The sequence below is a fragment of the Dermacentor andersoni genome, chromosome 1 (assembly GCF_023375885.2).
Source record: "Dermacentor andersoni chromosome 1, qqDerAnde1_hic_scaffold, whole genome shotgun sequence".
Classification (NCBI taxonomy): Eukaryota; Metazoa; Arthropoda; class Arachnida; order Ixodida; family Ixodidae; genus Dermacentor; species Dermacentor andersoni.
In genome coordinates this window covers 228,260,181-228,281,349 of record NC_092814.1, presented here as the reverse complement: position 1 = coordinate 228,281,349, position 21,169 = coordinate 228,260,181, and the positions used below count along the sequence as shown (strand labels likewise).

Genomic DNA, 21,169 nt, shown 5'->3' with positions numbered 1-21,169 from the left:
TGTCAAGAAATATAAATTACAGAAGGCTTTATGCAAATGGTGCTCACTATATGCTGATGGGCATTGCTCATGCTAGTCATGATAACTTTTCTTTCTTTATTGTGCACAAATAATTAAAAGACAGCTATTATACTTAATCCAACAATAAACTTATTTAATCGATAAGATGTCGATGCAAAAGTTGTGAAGGATGTCGAGAGATGACCTACAACAGCCTTCAAAGCGACGTAGACCTTGTGCAGTTATTTTTCTGACAAAGAAATAACGCCCGTAAAGCTTTAAAAATACCACATGACAATGCATCTACGAGCTATAGGGCAGCGATCTCTGGTACATGGACACACTGTCATGCATTTATATATATAAGTATATTGAAAAAACAGACAGCGTGAGAGTTATGCTGCTTCCCTAAACGGTGTTATCGGTATTTCTTGACAATACCCACCTCAACTTTTGCATCAACACTTGCTGATTAAGTGAGTTTATTAAAAGTTAGCAGTTAGCAGTTGAAATAATTTGAGCAAAATGAAAAAAAAAAAAATTATGACTAGCATGAACAACGGCCATCAACACAGAGCGAGTGCAGTTCACTTAAAGCCCTCCATATTTTTTTTTTTAATTTTTGCTGACGTTTAGTTGGGGCAACCAACAGATCATGTCACTGGGGAAATAAAATGTTCCCAAGTTGTGCAGTTCTTAAAAAAGAAAGAGCGGGGCCACTGCGGCCACCGTACTTTGTGAACTGAGAAAACTTGTATTGAAGCAGGACTGCATTTAAATACTATATTCCATTGTTAAAATTGTCTGTGTATTCAGCACTGCACTCTCTGAATTATGGTTACTATGAACACGGCAACAATGCGACTGCAACCTTGTATGCTGTCCTGAAAGTTGTGAAATACTTTCCAAGGCTTCAGGCTGCCCAAGTGATGACAGAAATAACACACACATAGTTGACAGTGACAGCTCTGCTACATTTATGGCTACCTTGCTAGGCTTAACGTTGTACTGTGGTACTTTTCGTGAGTCAATTCTCTCATTGGCTGTGTCCAATTTGATAGACGGCTTTCTTGAATTGCACCCAACAATGCGTCTATTTATACAACTAAGTGCATTAAGGGCTCCTGTTGAACAAATTTCAATGGCAATTATATCAAATACATGGTGCTGAAATTGATCACCATCAAAATGTTTAAAGGAAATTGCAAATGAAATCCCCATTTTCAGTGACAAATTTCGCAGGGAGTAGCCCTGAATGGGGGCTGTTTCTTGCTGTCATATCCCCTGCCCATGTAATCATGTAATTCATTAACATGTGTCAGCTAATATTTACGAGCTAACTAGCGTCGGCTAAAGTGCGAGCTAGCTAGCGCTGACTAAATTTTCAATACTGCCTTTTCTTTAATTCTCATCTTCTGAGCTCAGCAATGTGTGGTGCCTCTGCTCATATGTGGGTCCAATTACTGTTACTCGATGTTTCAAGAATATCAGCGATACTAACGTCACAAACGTACAATGAGGCTGCGAGAGGCGCTTTCATGGAGGGCTCCGTATAAATTTTGACTACGCCTATTCTCGAAATTCACCTTACATTCACCTAAGTCTAAATACACGGGCGTCTTCGCATTCCACACTCATCGAAATACGGCTGATAATCGAACCCGCAACATCGTGCTCAGCAGCAGAACGCCACAGCCAGTGAGCAACCGCGGCGGCTATGTTTGAAGGAGTACAGCAAACTCGGGCTCAGACCTAGGAGAAAGTAAAGATGCAGTCACTTGCAAAGGAGAGCGACGGCAAAAGCGAGGGAGGCGCGCGAAAAGGGAGCCCACAGCTGCGCGGGCATCACCTCTGCGGAGTCGGCCGGTAAGCGTCGTCGACGCGCAGCAAGAGCAGCCTGAACGCGCACAGCACCCAGCAGACGCCGACAACGTTGACGCTCTTCATCTAACGGGGGGGCGCCTCTTCCTCCTCCGCCGAGTGCAGCACGTTCTCCTCGAGGGCCGGCCGGCTTCGCCACTCCGCCGAGCCGCGCACGCAACCACCACGGCCGGCGCGCGCGAACTCTCCTACCACCGACGCCGCCAAATGCGCAAAAAGTGCCGGCCGGGCGGGCAGCGTGCCCCGCCTCGCTCGCCTAACGGGAACCCCGTTTTCACGTATATAGACAGAGCCGGCAGGACCCCTCCTCCCTCCGCTCTTCCAGCTCTATGTAGGCACGTACAACTGTAAATGTCCGCGCGATGGTGATGTTAGCAAGCGGTCGGGAGGCCATTCTTCATCGTGTGAGCAACAGCGGCCAAACAAACAATTATGCGGTCCATCTCCGTCACGGCTATACACGTGCCCGCGTGCGGTGCGGCGCATGCACAACAATCTTGCGACGCGCAGCTGCACGTCCGACATGTGTACGGATGTGTGTAGCGCACACAGCTGTGTGGCAAGAGACATGCGGGCACGAGACGTGGCCTAGATGGCTTTCGCCGGGGTGTTTGCTACGGGATGGCAGCCTGAGATTGAATAATACACAGACAACGGATACGCTGGTTTCGTTCAGATCAATGTTACCGAGGTTTCAGAAGAATTCCGAAAAAATAAAGAAAAAATCATGAGCCATTCTTCTCTGTGAAGGCGGTTTACCGGCGAAGCTGTTTAGCACACGACACGGAGGTGACACATAATATTGAACAAAGCTACGAAATCATTGTCTTGATGGGTGGTCATTATTTCACTCAAATCGATGCGCGTACGCCGTTGGGTGGTCGGTTGGGCCGGGTCGTTGGCATCGCAAGGGATATGTCTGCAACAGTGAACGCGTAAACTGCTCCCTTTTCGGTACCGACACATCCACATTGAAATCACCGACAACGACAACAGGGGTAGTGTCATCGCAGCTAATTCACGCAAAGTGACAAGCCATGAACCTTACGGGTCCATGAATCATTGTATTTTTTGCTTGCTTACGGGGGTATGAGCCACTGATGATAGTTCTCGACATGCTGTTATGTATGTTCTATGCGCGATTAGAAAGAATTTAAGCACTGTTCGCTTCACTTTGCGGGGTGCTCGTAGCCTCTGCCTACGGGGCTATGAGCCATTGATGATGATAGTTTTTGTTCACGGAGAACAAAAATGCACGGAACCTAGCCATATAGAGCTTCGCTGTAAACAAGAAATCGATCCCTTTGCGTTGAATGAACTTTTGAAAAGATTCTAGTCTTGCAGCAAGCAGTGGAATACACGTACCTTATATAAGTTTAAATATTCTGCCACTTTCATATCTAGGCACTACAGGCGACGAGCTATCTGCACTATTCTCATGCAAGGAAAAATATGGTTTCATGTTTGACTCTGTACAGAAGGAAATTGGAACACAGACTAGTGCTAAAAACAGGAACAGTAATCAGGAAAATTAGTCCATTTTTTTACCGTGCAGGAATACAACGAACAAAGCTTCATATACGGAACGCTTTCTTTTCGTATAAGCAACAAAGGAAATCAGATCAATCATTCGAAAACGTAAACACTGCAGTTTACTAAACATTTAGGGTAGGGGCATAGAACCCAGGATTGTCGCATATAGGCCTCGCCAGATCCACACAAAGCGTGTACCGCCCGGGCAATACGAGGAAAAAATTAAAAGGTCGCTTCTGTACTACCAGTAGCTTAGTAGGGTGACTGAACGTTAGCTTAGAGACTTGGGAAACTGTGCTGCCGAGTTTCGTCACATGTATACATGCGGTATAGGTCGCCGTAAAGCCCCTCTATACACGTTTTCGCCGCGCAGTACGTGGATGGAGGGGCTTTAGTGGCAGGTAGCATTGCAGACCGAAATAATAATTTCCTGGAGGCGCGCCTAGGCTTAAAAGCAATTCTGATATTTTGCAGATCAACGCGCATCGCAGTAAACGTTCGGACGCGACCGTAGATCATAAAATTTTAATGCCACAGCGGCAGGAATAGAGCCTACACACTGAAGGCACATAGGGAGTCGGCCACTTACTACCGTATTTTCTCGCATTCATCCGCCGCAGACCCGCGTTCTCTTCGAGTTCTGCTGTCCCCAACAGAACGGCAGACCCCCCATCCCTTTTCTAAGAAAAAGAAAGAAAGAGAAAAGAAGCTGTGCACGAGACTATCCCTTTTGTTACTACCGTACGATATCGCCATACGAGTCGATGGGGCGCGCTTTGAAAATGTGAGGCATCACATACATGTTCGAAAGGCGTCAGAATATCGAGCATGTCGGAATAACGTTGGAAGCTGTATTTCACAGCCGTTTTATCGCACAAATGCTGACAGCATCGGACGTGCATTGCAATTCCTTTCAAGTTACACGGAGGAGGAAACGGCGGTGGTGGAATTGTTTTGTGATAATGTACATCACAGTCATTTATCCCTCTGCGCGATATATCCACACACGAGGCGTTCGGCCGTAGGCATCGCGTCACATACATTGTGCGCGCTCATCGTTCAAGGCAACTTTTGTTTTGAAACGCGGACGAAAGAACGAGCTGACGTTGTTCGAAAGCGATGCAAAAGTATGTTTATTTTCTCGTAAATACTACTTTGGATACGCTCCTACGATGTAACACATCTGCGCTGTCATGCCAAGTTTATTTTTAACAAGAAGAAATTGTGGTTTAACGTCCCGGCATTGCACAAAGGGTTCGACTCGTGAGGGACGTCGTAATAAAACGCTCCGGATTAATTTTGACCACCCGAGGTTTTCGTAACTGCGCCTGCATTGGTATGCGGCCGCCGAGGGCGGAAATCAAACGCGCAACCTCGTGCTAAGCAGCAAAGACGCAAGAATGCGTTCTCAGCCGCTACTTATAGGGCAGTTCGTGTGCACACTCCTTTCATGGAACGCCAGCGTGTGATGGTAAGCAAATATCCCAGCTTTCGTTATACAGAGTGTTCAAAATTAAGTTTTATGGTTTTATTAAAATTAGACACTCGGAGGCACAAAGTGAGATGATAATTATTGCTGTCAGCAGTCCAATTAACTGAAATTGAATAATTAACTTTTTGTTGACTGCAGTAAGTGGGTATGTTTGAACTGAAAAGTTAGAGGCAGTCGTGTTTATACACAGTATCAGTTGGAAGAATTCTTCTAGCGTTTCTGTGCTCCGAGATATCCGACTCCAAATGTTAATTGTCGTTCGCGTGATTACGCATGCAATAGAGTGAGCATCGACTCAAAGCTCCTCCCTGATGTGTCGCGACTGTTGCGTGCGGCGTTTAGTCTGGCAACGGGGCGGAGGCATTGGCAAAGGTGATAACTGTCCCCCTTCCCCTCTCGGCTGGCGAGATAAAAAATCGAAGAACCCGGAACCGCTGTCGTAACACGCGAGCGCGCAGCCTGTAACGAAGGCGGGAGCTGCCATGCCGAGTTAATAGTGGAGTGTTTTAGTTGAACGTCTTTACGGTACGCTCCGCTCCGAGTCGCCCCGATAAGCCACAGCGGAGCGGCGGGCGATTTTCACGTTTTAGTTATACGCTTAGCGTAGCGGAGCGGACCTTTCATAGTTGCAGCACCCTCTGACCAAACTCAGGGTAATTAAAGAAAATAAAAACACCCATTGATCACTTTTATAATGTAAAACGTATATATATATATATATATATATATATATATATATATATATATATATATATATATATATATATATATATATATATATATATATATATATATATATATGTAAGCTTACTTGTCCATGAAGCATCTAGACGTGCGCTTGTAATGCGTTACCGGTCCATTTTATCCAGTGGAAAATAAAGCGCCGTCTTGGGGAACGCCACGTGATAGCCAGCAGCAAGCTTGCTTTCTGCATCCAATCTAATCCTTTCTGACGCCAACGCTAGCCAAAGCTCTGCGCAGCACGCTCCGTTCAGGCAGCTTCTAAGCCATGGACCGTGCTCCTCGCTCCGCTAGCCCGCTTACGGCTAAGCGGACGGCGCAAGCGCATTCGCGCGTCCGCTCCGCTGCGTAAACATGTTGAACTAAAACACTGGGCCTCTTAGATTTTCGGAGTTCTGGCAGCCAGATCGCAGCCAGCTAGTTCCGGTTCTGATAGGAAGTCATGTGGGCTGGGATCCCAAGACAACCCGAACCTGCCCGAAGTTTGCAAAATCGAACGCCGGGACAGCTGGCCAAATGTACACAAGCTACCAGCATGGCAGCGCCCGGCGAGGCCGGCGCGCGCTCGGCATAGTCGGCCCATTTATGCGTTGCCAGCTTGAAAATATATAGTTGCACTCAGGGGTACGATCACTTTCGCGCGACTGGGCGCAGGACGCGCACTGGGCCAACCTCACCTTGTGCAACAGACGGCCTCCACGCGTCCGATGACAAGACGCGAAATCGCGCGTAAGTGCAAAAACGATAGCTCGAGGATTCCTGCTCGCAGCGCTCACGTCGCCCACCGGCGACATTGATGAGTTGCCGTTGTGTCATCACTTCACAAGGCATGAAAAAGCAGGTTATCAGGTACGTCTCATATGCATAGAATTTCGTGCCGACCTGCTTGGGCTTCGATTTCAGAAAGTTTGTTGTGGCTTATTGTGCTTCTCATTTTCACCCTATGGATCTGGGGACGCGGCTGGCGCATGAATATGCACGCCGCCTGTGATCAGCGAAACGTTTGACACGAAAAACAACATCGGTCGCGATCATGAGAGCAATAAGCAAATGTACATGTGTCTAATGTACCGAGTGCAATCAGTGCATTCTTAGATCAACGGCCTGCAGTCGAACACATATCGGTTTCCAGCTGCCACCTAAGCATACGACGGAGAGACGGAGCAAACACGGACTAGCTGCAAATCCTTCGCTAACTGCAGAAGCGGTAGATATATACATACGCTAGATATGTGAAAAGGAACGCCACCAGAGAAAGACGAACCCAAAATGTACCGCAATGTGTGAATGAGCGTCTACAACTTGCGTGGAACACGATGCAGATAACATGCACGCATGAGAGCGCGGCGCACTGATCACCGCCGCGAAGAAGCCTTCAGGGAATACACACACCAATTGCACATATACACACACAAAAGCTTCAAACACGAGCAGTGGTGAACCGTTTGAAGCTTTTGTGTGTGTATATGTGCAATTGGTGTGTGTATCCCCTGAAGGCTTCTTCACGGCGGTGATCAGTGCGCCGCGCTCTTATGCGTGCATGTTATCTGCATCGTGTTCCACGCAGGTTGTAGACGCTCATTACATTGCGGTACATTTTGGGTTCACCACTGCTCGTATCACACCGCTTCGTAATGCGGAGCGGAGCGTTAGCACCTAACAAGGTAACGCTAGAAGTAAGGAAATCTAAAGATGACCGTAGACAGTTGGCTGAACGAGGTAAATTTAAGTCCTCAAGCGCCCGCGTTGCAATCCGTGAAGTCCCCGCAAAGATGGCGGCGAGCGCCCATCGCCTCTTTTAGTCGTCTGCTAGCCAGAGAACTTCCAGAGAGCAGCCAGACCAAAATCGTCCAGGCAGGTTCTGGCAGCCCGCGGGTAGTGTTAAGAACGGCCAGCTGCAGTGCAAAGTTTTGCCAACCCGTTGCGACTGTGGAGGCAACATCCCGGGAGCATCACCGCCAACCTCTAGCCACGGCGTGACTAAATCGACTTTGTGTCGGGGAACAATACGCGCATCCCCCACTCTCCGTCGCTTCAGCTAGGATGCGTTCGATGAAGCAGGCTTTGTGCTGAAACCACCGCCAACCTCTAGCCTCATCGCCGTTGTGACGGAATGAGTTCGGCGGGCCAACTATTGTTCCCAAACTCCCCAACGCGGACCTGATCTGCTACGGGTGCGCGAGTTGCCGCGGGAACGCCGTTTGGCGCTGCTTCCCATGCACCGACCAAGACACAAGACAACGCGCTACCCGGAACGGCTCCGAGTTCTACGGGGCCCCTCTGACGTCGGTTCCGGACCTTCGCACGTGTGTGCATTTGTGTGTGTAGACCGTCCTGCGGGGAGGCGGCTAGTTTGCGATGACGAAACGAACGTTCGCATCACCTTGTATCGGGAGAGGACCGAGTGTTTAAAAACCGCTGTTGTGTGGCTGCTCAGGACATTCTCTCTCTCAAGCAGTCATGTTAGACTGATATAAATACTGTAAATAAACCCATATTCCTCGTTCTAGATGAGAAGCAGTCAACGTCCTCAGCGTGGATAAGTTGGACGTCGGCATGGGCCAGCTACCTTCTAATTCATGCCCGACTCCAATCTTGACAACGGATCACGAGCGATGGGATTGAGCCCCCAATCCTGACAGTAGCCAGAACCATCCAGCCCGAGCAAAACGAACGCCCGGCGGAAGTGCGTAGCGCGGTGGGCGGAGCAACCCGAGAAAAAACGAAGACGTTCCGACTGGCTCTGGCAGCCCGCGGGTAGCCAGAAGCGGAACATCGAAAGCCGGAGGACGGCGCGCGTGCGCAATGGTGACTAGACAAGCGGGCATGGCCCTTGCCTGGGCTACGCAAATAATGTAACTGCCGATTTCCAAGTACAGTAAGCTTTACTGAAATCAAGAGCAACAAGTGCACGGCACACCGCGCTGTCATATCTTGATTTCGCCAGCCGAGAGGGGAAGGGAAACAGTTATCTTTGTCTATGCCTGCGGCTTGTTGTCAGACTAAACGACGCGCGCAACAGCTGCGTCACACCAGGGAGGAGCTTTGCGCCGATCCTCACTATCTTGCATGCGTAATCGTGCCAACGACAATTAAAATTTGGAGTCGGGTATCTCGGAGCACACATCCGCTAGAAGAATTCTTCCAACTGATACTGTCAAACTGGTACTGGGTAGAAATACGACTGCCTCTAACTTTTCAGTACGAACTTACCCACTTGCTGCAGTCAACAAAAGGTGAATTATTAGTTAATTATCATTATTATACTATTAGTGAATTATTAGTTAACTGGGCTGCTCACAGCGATAATTATCATCACTTTTGTGTTCCCTGGCCACATAACTTATTTGCACAGGTGGCCTTCGCATGCCTTCGAGTGCCTAATTTTAAGAAAACCATAAAGCAATTTTGAATACCCGGTATACGGTGATCTTTTTCTGCGCCATTTTTTTTAAGTAGCCTGTGGCAGATAGCACAATTCTAACCCTTGATGTAAATTACTCGCTGAGGCGGCCATTACATCTTTGCGAAATCAAAATGCTTAATTGAATAATGAGCATAATTACGCGAATGAACTTTTTAAGTAATTACTTTACAGCACATGCTTCATTTTGCGAATTGTAGCCGGCGAGCTTGCAAGGAACTAAATTCATTGGCGTTCCAGTTACATCTTTAAAGAAAACGTTGTTGTATGCATTGAAGCGCAAAAGTAACTTTAAAACAAATGCATTTCATCGTACACTTCAAAATTAATATCTCAAAACTGGTGCTGTCCAGAGAGTTCGTTCCAAGTGGATACGCCTAGCGAACTCACTAGCTACAATTCGTAGATTAATATATGTGTCGTAAAACAATTAAAGAGGTGTATTTGCGTAATTGTGTTATTTAATTAAGCACTTTCATTTCTCGTAGAAATATTGGCCGCCTCGTCGAGTAATTTAGACGAAGGGTTCGCATTATTAAAAACTCGGTATAGGTAACAAAAAATAAAAACTATTTTTCTAAGCGTGCACTTATTTTTGTCACAAGTGGCGAATCTGCACTAATTAAGCGTTTGGGCGAATGTGCTCAGTGAGTACATAACTACGGCACCAGGTTCATCTCCGTTCAACATTTTCAAGGTGAGCAGGAAGGCTGTCAGTTCTGCATCCCCTGTTGAAGTTTCCAGGCTACGGATCCCTATGACTAGCCGCGGGCAAGGCGCCGTCGCACCTGAAAATTTCAGAGGGACTGTGCATGTTTGAAAACTACTAGCAGCAATAGACAAAAGAAAAAAAAAATAGTGAGCGGGTGAAACGTTCATATTATGTAAGCAAGCGGCATTTTTCTCAAGCATCCGCCGTGCTTGCTCAGTGGCTATGGTGTTGGGTTGCTGGCACGAGATAGCGGGATCGAATCCCGGCCACGGCGGCCGCATTTCGATGGGGACGAAATGCGAAAACACCCATGGTAATTAGATTTAGGTGCACGTTAAAGAACCCCAGGTGGTCGAAATTTCCGGAGTCCTCCACTACGGCGTGCCTCATAATCAGAAAGTGGTTTTGGCACGTAAAACCCCATAATGTAATTTTAATTTTTCTCAAGCCTCGTCTTGACCTTTAAGGGACTCTGGTTCAAGGGTAGCACGCACAGTTGCGCTAAAACGGTGCAGACGCCGAGGTTCACACGTCAATCTGGCCTGTTCGCTCAGAATGAAGCAGCCGGCCCGAAGCCTTCAGTTGCACCGATCGCCATAGGTCCATAAGGAGAAAGCGCATGTGCCTATCAATCGTACGACGATTAGTCGCCAGACGAGGCCGACCGTCACGATTAGAGATTGCCAGCGGTTTCCCGTGCATACGACCAAATGATTTCGATACGGCAGACGGGGGGGTATCCGAACTGCTCTTGTACAAAAAAGACGCAGCCTCGGCCCTGCATATCGCGTTCGCTATCGAACGCGGGAGGCCAGTGTGTATATATACGCCACTCAACCCTAATCCAAGAAGACACAGCGGGTACACTTTTAGCCGGCCTGAACAGAGACTGGCTCGTGCGTTCATCTATCTATAGAAGCGGATCAAGTGCGCCCACCACGCGCCAGCTACAGCATGCGCTGCCCGCCGCCACCCACCTCTCCGCCGCCTGCGCACGCACGCACGTGCTCGTCTAGTGTTTTTCACACACCGATCGCTACGGGAACGAGCGACGGCGCACGCCCGGTCAAGCACGCCTCTCGGCGCGACTCGCAATTAGCCCAGGCCGCGATAGCACGCGGCAGTGTACTTATACGGGTCGGGCTCGCTCGCACACCGGGTGCACAGCCGCGCCGCTGGCCGACCAGTGCTACCATATCGAGGGTGAGGGGGGGAGACGTGAGCCACGTTCTAATGAGCACAGCCAACCTCTCCTCCGATTCCCCGGACAGTCGCGACGTGCGAAGGTAACGTAACGCGGTCAAGCCGCACCAAGAGGTAGACGCGACGCGCGTCGCCGCCATATATAACAGGGCTTGAGCGCGTATTCATGTGCGCAACCAGCCGCTCTGCCAGGCACAATATGTGCGAAAAGAAAAAAAAAAAATTAACGGCCAAATAAATAAGGCACGACGGGACAATCGGGCACTTACGGAGATTCATGCAGTCAACCATCGGCCCAACAGCCGTGCGGCGGGGCGGCACTGAGCGCCGGCTGGAGAAGATGCATTTTGGCGCTCCTACAAAGACGCCAGCGAGTGGGCCAAAGGTCGTGAACCGGAATGACTACAACCCACCACGCTCGCACACCGCGATAATGACATCAGCAATCACTGGCCCCAATTGTTAAAAATAAGGACTTCCAAGTAAAGAGATAATTGTTGCTTTCCAAAATTTGTGGCAGTCGCAGACCTTAGAAATCGCGTGATAATCCCCTATAAGCTCTATAATTAAGCATAATTCACTAACACTGAATTAGTGACCTTACCTGACATTGTCGCTGCTGAATTGAAGTCGGTCAGTGCTCAAGGGACGTAATGTCCACTCAGTAAGAATCCCAAGACTAGCACCCCTTTCGAGAAATCCATCCCCGAACATGTGGCGGAACGCGTGTCATTTTTCCCACATTATCACGCGAAACACCGACGTATTCTGTCGCTGATATCGGTGATGAACACCTCGAAACTCGTGCTAGCGTCACAATTTCCGATAAGTGAACATGACCGGCTTCAGCTCCGTAACTGCAACATGTGCGCTAACGTTATTAACTAGGAATGTTGATTACTGAACAGTCGTTGCTTTCTTGCACAATCTGATTTGAACCGCTGCACCAAATTTTAGCCACAAAAATTATTGTTTTGTCTTAGACCTCCTTTAGCTTTATTGACTGCCACGGTTTTCGCTGAGTCACTCCGTATTTACCGTTGTAAAATGCGGACTACATTAGTGATTGCATAAACGAGGGTAAATTACAGCAGTTGAGCGTTTCGCATTCCGGACACAGGGACGCACGCTGTACAGTCTCCAACCGTCGCTGCAGCTGGAGACTGACATGTTGTCTCAAAACGAAAACAGATGCGACCCGTAATGTTGCTTTAACGTGAACCCCCGTCCCCAGCTTCTGCCCTGCTAGAAAAAAAGATATTATGAAGTTTTACGTGCCAAAACCACTTTCTGATTATGAGGCACGCCGTAGTGGAGGACTCCGGAAATTTCGACCACCTGGGGGTTCTTTAACGTGCACCTAAATCTAAGTACACGGGTGTTTTCGCATTTCGCCCCCATCGAAATGCGGCCGCCGTGGCCGGGATTCGATCCCGCGACCTCGTGCTCAGCAGCCCAACACCATAGCCACTGAGCAAGCACGGCGGGTTTCTGCCCTGCTAGAATACGCGGATAAGGGAGGACCTGGACGCCCGAACGTTATGGTCAACTACTGACAATCTGCCCTACCATGCTCGACACACTCGCGTCCAGGTAAGGCGTTGGCGTTGATACCGTTATCCAACGAAGAGAAATAATAGTTGCGACAGGCTCTGCGTCCATGTTTGCGACTTGTTTTAACCGGAACATATTCGCGCTCGATTGCTGACAAGATGCAGGGCCGGAGTTCGTATGAATCTTCAGTTCTCAATCTCAGTTCAGTTCGTATGAATCTTCGCCAAGTAAAAGAAATTAAGAGGGGCGAGATAAATGATTTGGTTGATGTTATCGCAATTAATACGGATTCAGTTGCTCGGCATGACCGTGCCGCGTTGGGACAGTAGTGGATGCCGACGAGAAGGGCACAGTGATCGCAACATTGCAGACAAGAAAGAACAGTGAAATGCTGCATGAGAATGTTCTCGGGAAAAGCGATCGAGGTCGAGATACGAAGTGGATCACGTTGCAGGAAGTGTAGTAGTATGGTGACTGTCGCACATTTGAGTAAAGCTGTTTGTTGCCATTATGTCGGTTGCGTCAACTAATGCTAATGTAGACTAGGGAAGCGCAGGATAGGTGGTCAGGCCCACCACAACTAATTCGAATGGACAAAGAAAGCTGCGAGGAGCGCACAAAAGCGTTAATCTGGCACTGCGAATAAAAGTTAAAGGGTAAAAAAATATACACATGATTTCGTCAATCAGTCAAACCGCGGTTACATGTGCAGGACACCAACACCCCGTGTGCAAAGGCAGGCCCCCAGCCAGACATCCATAGTTCCCAGCTGGTCAAGCCCGTCATGCTGGCCTGCTGCATTTGACAGCGAGTACAGCAGAGAAGTCCATTTACATGGGTCGCCAGGCTTGTGCCGAAATGTGACTCCAGAACCAACTGGCCAGCAACATCAACAAGAGCAACTGAAGCGTGATCAGGGCAAGGGGGGTAAGTCAATTTTTTTATTTATGTATAAAACTGCAGGCCACAGTCTGGCCCAAGCAGGAGTGATGAACAAAAAAAAAACATAAAACATGAACGGCATATTAAGCGTATAAAAATACAATGTCACAGGAAAAAAAATTAGTATGATAAAAAAAAAAAGTGCCCTTCCACGCAAAAGAAGGATGACCAGCGAAGCTGCGTATGTGCACGGGCCGCACCTCCGCGGCGGGTCGGCCCGGCATTTTATATCTTCGGGATCGGCTCACGTACGGGGAGTGCTTAAAGTATAGACCCCATGCAAGCGATCTTGGGCGCGACAGCGACAAGCGACGCGATGGAGATGGCTGTCGCGTTCGCTCGTCGCCTACAAGTCGTACCCCATGCGAGCGATGACTTCGAGCGACGTCTCCTAAGTGTTGCCGGTATGATGGCAGCAATATAGGCGCCGAAACTAGCGTGACGCGTGCTTTATTAACTTAAATTGACGTGTTTTACTGTAAAAAACAGCATAAAATATTTCTGAAGGTCTTCCAGTAGGCTCTTATCCTTGCACTATAAAAATTCAATTGTTTGCTCGTTCCGTGCCACAGTTGGTAGTACTTGAGTGATGCACATCCAGTTCCGGTTTAGCGCTATTGGCTAGTCGCTCGTAGTACTTCCGGGCAACGAGCGACGAATTCTAGATTTGTAGAACCGAGCGATCGCGCGACAAGACCTAGCGATCTGTTCAAGCGACGGCCCGATCCGTCCCTCGTCGCTGTCGCACACAAAATCGCGCTCATGAGGGATCACCTCCGCCGGGGGTCAGCCCGGCATTGCACTATCTTCGGGATTTTTTTCTACACGCGGACACGATAGTGGGGAAAGTAGCCCCCCTTAACAGCTTCGCTTTAGAGAAAAAAAACAACCGTCAATACAAATGGTGTGTCGCATAGTGTTACATTATGAACATGTTACATACCGAAGTTGACGTTCGCAATATTAACGAAAGATTCTATCGAAGTAGAGGAAACAGCTACTTCTGGTAGCTTATTCCAGCAGGCAATGGCGGCTGGAAACAAAGAACACTTGCGTGAGTTTAAGCGACTTATGGCTTGTTTGACTAGATTACTGTGACCCGTGCGAAGTGAATGTCTCGTGAGGCCGTGTAAGTAGGTAGAGCGACTCATCTGCAAGTGGCCATGATAGAGCTCATACATAAAAGTTAACCTCGATAGAACTCTACGACGGACTGGTGACTGTGGATTAGCTTTCATAATTAGCTGGCTAATACTCATCTATCTTGAATAATCTGAGAAGGCAAACCAAACCGCTAATCTTTGTATTCTTTCTAGTTTGTCAATTAAATATTTCTGATGCGGCCTCTAAATTGCATCGGCATACACTCTAATTAAACAAATGTACACCCTTTGGGGTGTATATTTGCCACACAACGATAATTGTCATCCGTCTTGCTTGCGTTTCCTTTCTTGAAAACACTACGCTCGTTACTTTTCTGTCGAGAATGCCCTGTCATGCTGATAACGCGCATGCCGTTCGTGACTGGAAAGTATCGGGCTTGCAGCGTTGAAGAAAGGAAACGCCAGCAAGACGGATGACGATTATCGTTGTGTGGCAAGATAGGCCCCAAAGGGTGTGATTTTGCTTAAGAGTGTATACTAGAGTACTCTCTTAGGCAAAGTTACACCCTTTGGAGTGCCCCTTCTGCCACACAACGATAATCGTCATCTGCCCTGATGCGTTTCCTTTCTTTAACGCTGCGAGCCCGGTACTTTGCAGTAACGAACGGCATGCGCGTTATCAGCATGATAGCATTCCCGACAGGCAAGTAGCGGGCGCGGCGTTTTCAAGAAAGGAAACGCATCAAGGCAGATAACGATTATTGTTGTGTGGCAGAAGGGGCACTCCAAAGGGTGTAACTTTGCCTAAGAGTGTACGCCGATACAAAGTACACTCTAATACAAAATTACACCCTTTGGGCTGTATCTTGCCACACAACAATAAACGTTATCTGTCTTGTCCGCGTTTCCTTTCTTTAAGGCTGCGAGCCCGGTACTTCCCAGTAACGAACGGCATGCACGTTATCAGCATGACATAGCATTGCCGACAGGAAAGTAGCGGGCGCGGCGTTTTCGAGAGAGGAAACGCAAGCAAGGCAGATGACTATTATCGTTGCGTGGCAGATATACACCCCAAAGGGTGTACTTTTGTCTAAGAGTAGGTCTTACTAGACTTTTGTAAGCGTTCAATTTGACGGACGCTGTTGCTCTGCGCAGTTTCCTTTTCAACAGTGACAATTTACCCTGGGCTTTGCGACAAACATCATTAATATGGGTTTCCCAACTTAGGTTATTTGTCATATTACCCCCAGATACTTTAGGCATGAAGTTCAGGTAAAGTGGGCGTTTTTTGTTAGTGAATGAAATATATTTTCTTTTAGTAGTGTTTAGCCACACCCTATACCTTGCACCACTCTTCAATGGAATGTCAAGAGTCATTTAACGTAAATTGATCTGTACAGTTAAGCCCTGGCTTATATATGACGTAGTCGTCTGCGAACAATCGTGTATGAACCGTCAGGTGAACACATCACTATATGCCACTGATATAAATTAAAAATAATACGGGAGCCGAAACCGACCCTTGAAGCAGACCAGGAAAACATTTTTTTTCTTTTTTCAGAGAAACAGGAATTTACAGTCACGCTTTGTTTCTTATTAGCAAGGTAACATGAGATTATAGACACCATTTTTATTAATACTGTAAGCATGAAGTTTAGTAATTAAGTCAGCGTGAGGAACATCACCAAAACCTGTGGAAAGATTAAAAAAATATACAGCATCAATTTGACCTCCTCTATTAAGACTTAACTTCGTTACCAATGTCATGTGTTAATTTTACTAATTGTCTTGCAGTTGACAAGCCAGACCTGAATCTGTGCTGTTGATGGCATAAAATATCGTTCTGTTCAAGGTGAGTAAGAATGGCTTTGAAGATTATGTGCTCCAAAACTTTGCAACACGCGCTTGTGAGTGACACTGGCCTGTAATTGCTCAGGTCTGATTTGGAACCGGATTTATGGATTGGAACATTTGCACAGCGCCAATCTTACGAGATAGACAACGACTTCAAAGACACCGTGAAAATTTTGTGCAGGTATTCATCGGAAGCACTCATCTTTTTATTTAAATTATGAATTTCATGTTAATATATATAAAAATTAATATTTAAATTAAATTATGGGGTTTTACGAGCCAAAACCACTTTCTGATTATGAGGCACGCCGTAGTGGAGGACTCCGGAAATTTCGACCACTTGGGGTTCTTTAACGTGCACCTAAATCTAAGCACACGGGTGTTTTCGCATTTCTCCCCCATCGAAAAGCGGCCGCCGTGGCCGGCATTCGAGCAGCCCAACACTTAATATATATATATATATATATATATATATATATATATATATATATATATATATATATATATACCATCAGCTTATTTTATGTCTACTGCAGGACGAAGGCTCCTCCCTGCGATCTCCAATTACCCCTGTCCTGCACCAACCAATTCCAAATAGCGCCTGCGAATTTCTTAATTTCATCACCCCACCTAGTCTTCTGCCGTCCTCGACTGCGCTTCCCTTCTCTGGGCACCCATTCTGTAACCCTAATGGTCCACCGGTTATCTAACCTACGCATTACATGACCTGCCCAGCTCCATTTCTTTCTCTTAATGTCAATTAGAGATATCGGCTATCCCTGTTTGCTCTCCGATACACACAGCTCTCTTCTTGTCCCCCCCCCCCCCCCCTAAAGGTACGCCTAACATTCTTCGTTCTATCGCTCTTTGCGCGGTCCTTCAATTGTTTTCGAGCTTTTTCGTCAGTCTCCAAGTTTCTGCCTCATATTTAAGCACCGGTAGAATGCATCGATTGTACACCTTTCTTTTTAATGATGGTAAGCGTCCCGTCAGGATCTGACAATATCTGCCGAATGCGCTCCAACCCATTTTTGTTCTGTAAATTTTCTTCTCATAATCAGAGTCCCCTGTGAGTAATTGACCCAGGTAAACGTACTCCTTCACAGACTCTAGAGGTTGACTGGCGATCCTTAACTCTTGTTCCCTTGCCCGGCTATTGATCATTATCTTTGTCTTCTGCATAATAATCTTCAACCCCACTCTTATACTCTCTGTTCAGGTAATCAATCATTTGTTGTAACTGGTCCCCACCGTTGCTGAATATAACAATGTCATCTGCAAATCGAAGGTTGCTGAAATATTCGCCGTTGATCCTTACTTTTAAGCCTTCCCATGCAGTTGAATAGCTTGAATACTTCTAAGCATGCGGTGAATGCACCGCATGCATATATATATATATATAAGGGGCAAATTTTTCACCCATAAAATAAATCTGAGACACCAGGCAAGCACGACTGCCCGTATTTTTATTGCGATAGCAATTTTATGGACACTCCAGACGCATTTTTGCAGTCGCCTTCACCATGCTGTTCCGTATAAAGAGCGATAACACCGTCACCGCGCGCCGCATGCTGCATGTGCGAGTGAAAGCACGCGAGGAAAGCTGGAGATCGCGGCTCAATTTCGCGCGCCATATATGCAGGAAAGTGGGAAGGCAGCGCGGGAGGGAGGGGCGGGGTGGCTTCAACTCCGCCAACAAGTGCGTACTTTGCATATACTTTGCACGGCCGCGCGCGACCCGCGCGCCGTACATCGAAAGGGATCTGCCGATGGCTCATACCTATGTGTGCGCTGTGTTTTACCCACTGTTGCGTTGAAGCGACAGAGGGCACGAAGGCCGCTTCGCTCGCTGCTGCTGCCGCGCTTGCTCACAGCGGCGTTTCGACAGCGAGTGTCCGCGCTCATCGAGTGTGATGTGTTCATGTTTGCTTGTGCGCGCTGACACCATGCTTATTAACATTCATTTAGTAAGCGAATGCTTCCAAGTTTATACGGCCGATAAAACCACTATCCTTACTTCGTATAGCTGTGTACTAATTTGCTATCGCAATCGATGCTTTCGTGCGAAACTGCGACTTTTTGATGGAAATACGTATTTTGATATCCTTTGTGAGGCACTTTTCTCTTGATGCAGCCGTATGGCGTCGCTCCCACGGAATGGTGGTGGCCTATCCTTTCAGCGTTAAAGATATGACGGCTCATGCAAAATCAGCGGCCCGTTTGAACCCGTTGACCCCCCGAGCAGCTAGTGGCTAATCAAAAGCGACAAAAAGCAAGCAAACAAGCCCACGGCTTAGCTGTTTTACTGCTCCGTCTAAGGACCACAGGTCCGCCGTTCAAACTCCCCCTTCCTCTCTATCTGTTGCGAGTGTGCATGTGCGCGCTTGCGTGCGTGCATAGGCACCACACTCGCAAGCACGCTGGTACTGCATGACATCATTCATACGTTCTTTCTTACAGATGTAGTATCGCAGTAGGTTGTACTCCATTAGAAGTGCCCGCCCGCCACAGAAAACGGCGTCAGTGTCCATGAACCGCCACGCTTTGAATATACGGGTTTCTAAGGAAGCCTCGCTGCCGTGTGCACATGTATGTACACCTTGGAGCGGCTTCCGCGCGCGGCTTATACCACACGCCAAATATCTGTGAGCCCCATAATGTGCAAGAGAAATCGTCAACGGGCTAACACGCTCGAAACACCAAAAGCCTATTTCTGTTTCTTTTCTCGTCCTCTCTCAGGAGCAGAACAGGACAATCGATGGCACGCGCAGATTCTGGCCTACGAAGAAGAAAGAAAGATCAAGTGAGCTAAGACGTGTCAGACATTTTACTTTGGCCTACATGATTCTTGGCCAATACCCCAGAGTGGGTACGAGCCATATATCCCAGGGATCTATATCTACATCTACATGAAGGGCAGCGTTTTTTTAAGAAATGGAAATGATGCGAAGCTGTCTTTGCTTCTCGTTTCACCAAGCTCTCTACCACTGAAGTATGAATAAAATGGAAACCAGCGAGCAGACAGTTGCACAAGGGAAGAAGTGGACGGGACCAGCGATGGGCTTACAACTGCACCAAGTCCAGCACGATCATCCCGTCCATTTCTTCCCTTGTGAGAGTGTCTGCTTTCTGGTTTCGTGTTCATATATGTAACTCGCCCAGCAAGGAACTCCACTGAAAGTCCGGTAGCGCAACAAATCGAGCATATGCGACCAACAGATTTTATTACCAAGGAAAACAGATCTTCGGGCATAGGCGCTAAACCACGACGCAGAAAATGAAAATAGTCAACACGCACAATGGGTCGCCGACGTCTTTTTCGACCTCATACCTCAAAATGCGAAACGACACAACCGAATTTCTACTTTTAACAAATGAAGAGTAGGTATCTATATTTAACGGAATAATATTGAGCGATGAAGTCTACTAAAGGTCATTGCTCGCTCGCTCGCGCACACGGTAACACACGCGCACGCATGTACAATTCTACATGTCTCAAGCAAATCTGTAGCATTGGGCTGCACGAACGCCGGGGAGAACAAGCAGAGGGGAAAGGGAATGGGATAATTAGCAGTGTACAACCGGCGTAAAGAGTTTACGAGACGTAAAATTTCGGTAGAACCTAAATATTTTCGGGCTTTGAGCACGCGCGACTTAAAGAAAAAAATACATATATCTGGGGTTTTACGGGACAAAACCCCGATCTGATTATGAGGCACGCCATAGTGAATAATTCTGACCACCCGTGGCTTTTTATCGTGCACCCAAGTGCACGGTAAATGAGCGCTCTTGCTTTCCGCCCCCATTGGAATGCGGCCGCCGTTGGCCGGGATCGAACCTGCGACCTCGAGCTCAGCAGTGCAACGCCACAGCCAATAGGCTATCACGGAGGGTCACGCAGCCTAGATTCACAGCTTACATGTAGAACCAACATAATACGGGGCTATAGGTTACGGGCGAAAACTGAGAGTGAATACAGCTTTTTCGCAAGACGTCCGCCCAGTAAACTTTTAACGCCAACTTTAGATTTTAGAGCTATCCAGTACGTACGTGGTCAAGTGAAAGCGCAAATGGATAATAGGAAGGCAACGCACGATAAACTGGGAAAAGATAAATTGAGAGGCGAATTAACTAAACTCCGCAAACAATGAGTGCGAAAGCGAAGGACCGCGCAATTTCTTTCTCTGTTCGAGAGCAACAAACTCGCCTAATTACCGATCTGCTGAGAAAAAGAGGGCATGCCCTTCTGTTAGGACGTCCCTTCAACTTGTTTCATTTAGTTTGATTTTATGCACCTAAAGAGAGCAAGGTCTGAGATACCTAGGACGCCCACAGTCACCGCACAAGATAGTTCCGCGGTCTATGCATGTATGGCACGCGAACCGCGTTCTCGAGACCCCTACTCCACAGTGCCGCCACCAAAGCAAGTTGTTTGCTTTTGTCAACTTGAGGCGCTGCAGTAAAAAACGGAGAACAAAGAAAAAACAAAAACGCCAAGCGATGCCACCACTTGCATTACGAAGTCGGTGCTGTTTTCCTGCCGACAATTAAAAGTGTAATATTTTTACTCGCGACTGCTGATTACAGAAACGGCTGCGCCAAGCTGCGCAGAACAGTACTGTCGCCAAGTTCGGTTTAATCGAGGCAACATGCTCGCATCTATAGCCTGCAGCTGCACATTGAGAACAGAAATCGCGAAACTGCCGCTATACATACACTGAGGCGCCAAA

The 21,169-nt window shown here is 47.6% G+C and overlaps 1 protein-coding gene across 5 annotated transcripts in view; it reads right to left on the bottom strand.

Annotated features, from left to right (window-relative positions):
• The window catches only part of LOC126548526 (SUN domain-containing ossification factor), a 159,897-nt gene that overhangs the window by 65,410 nt on the left and 73,318 nt on the right, over positions 1-21,169 (bottom strand). The window contains exon 1 of one of the 5 annotated variants that reach the window (XM_055063335.2): positions 1,850-2,889. The exons of 1 other annotated variant lie outside the window; for it this stretch is intronic. In XM_055063335.2, coding sequence (XP_054919310.1) covers positions 1,850-1,947 — 98 coding nt within the window. In that variant the 5' untranslated portion in view covers positions 1,948-2,889. Of the gene's footprint in view, positions 1-1,849; positions 2,890-21,169 lie in introns of those variants that run through there. 3 more of the 5 variants (XM_055063334.2, XM_055063333.2, XM_055063332.2) reach the window with 3 other exon arrangements.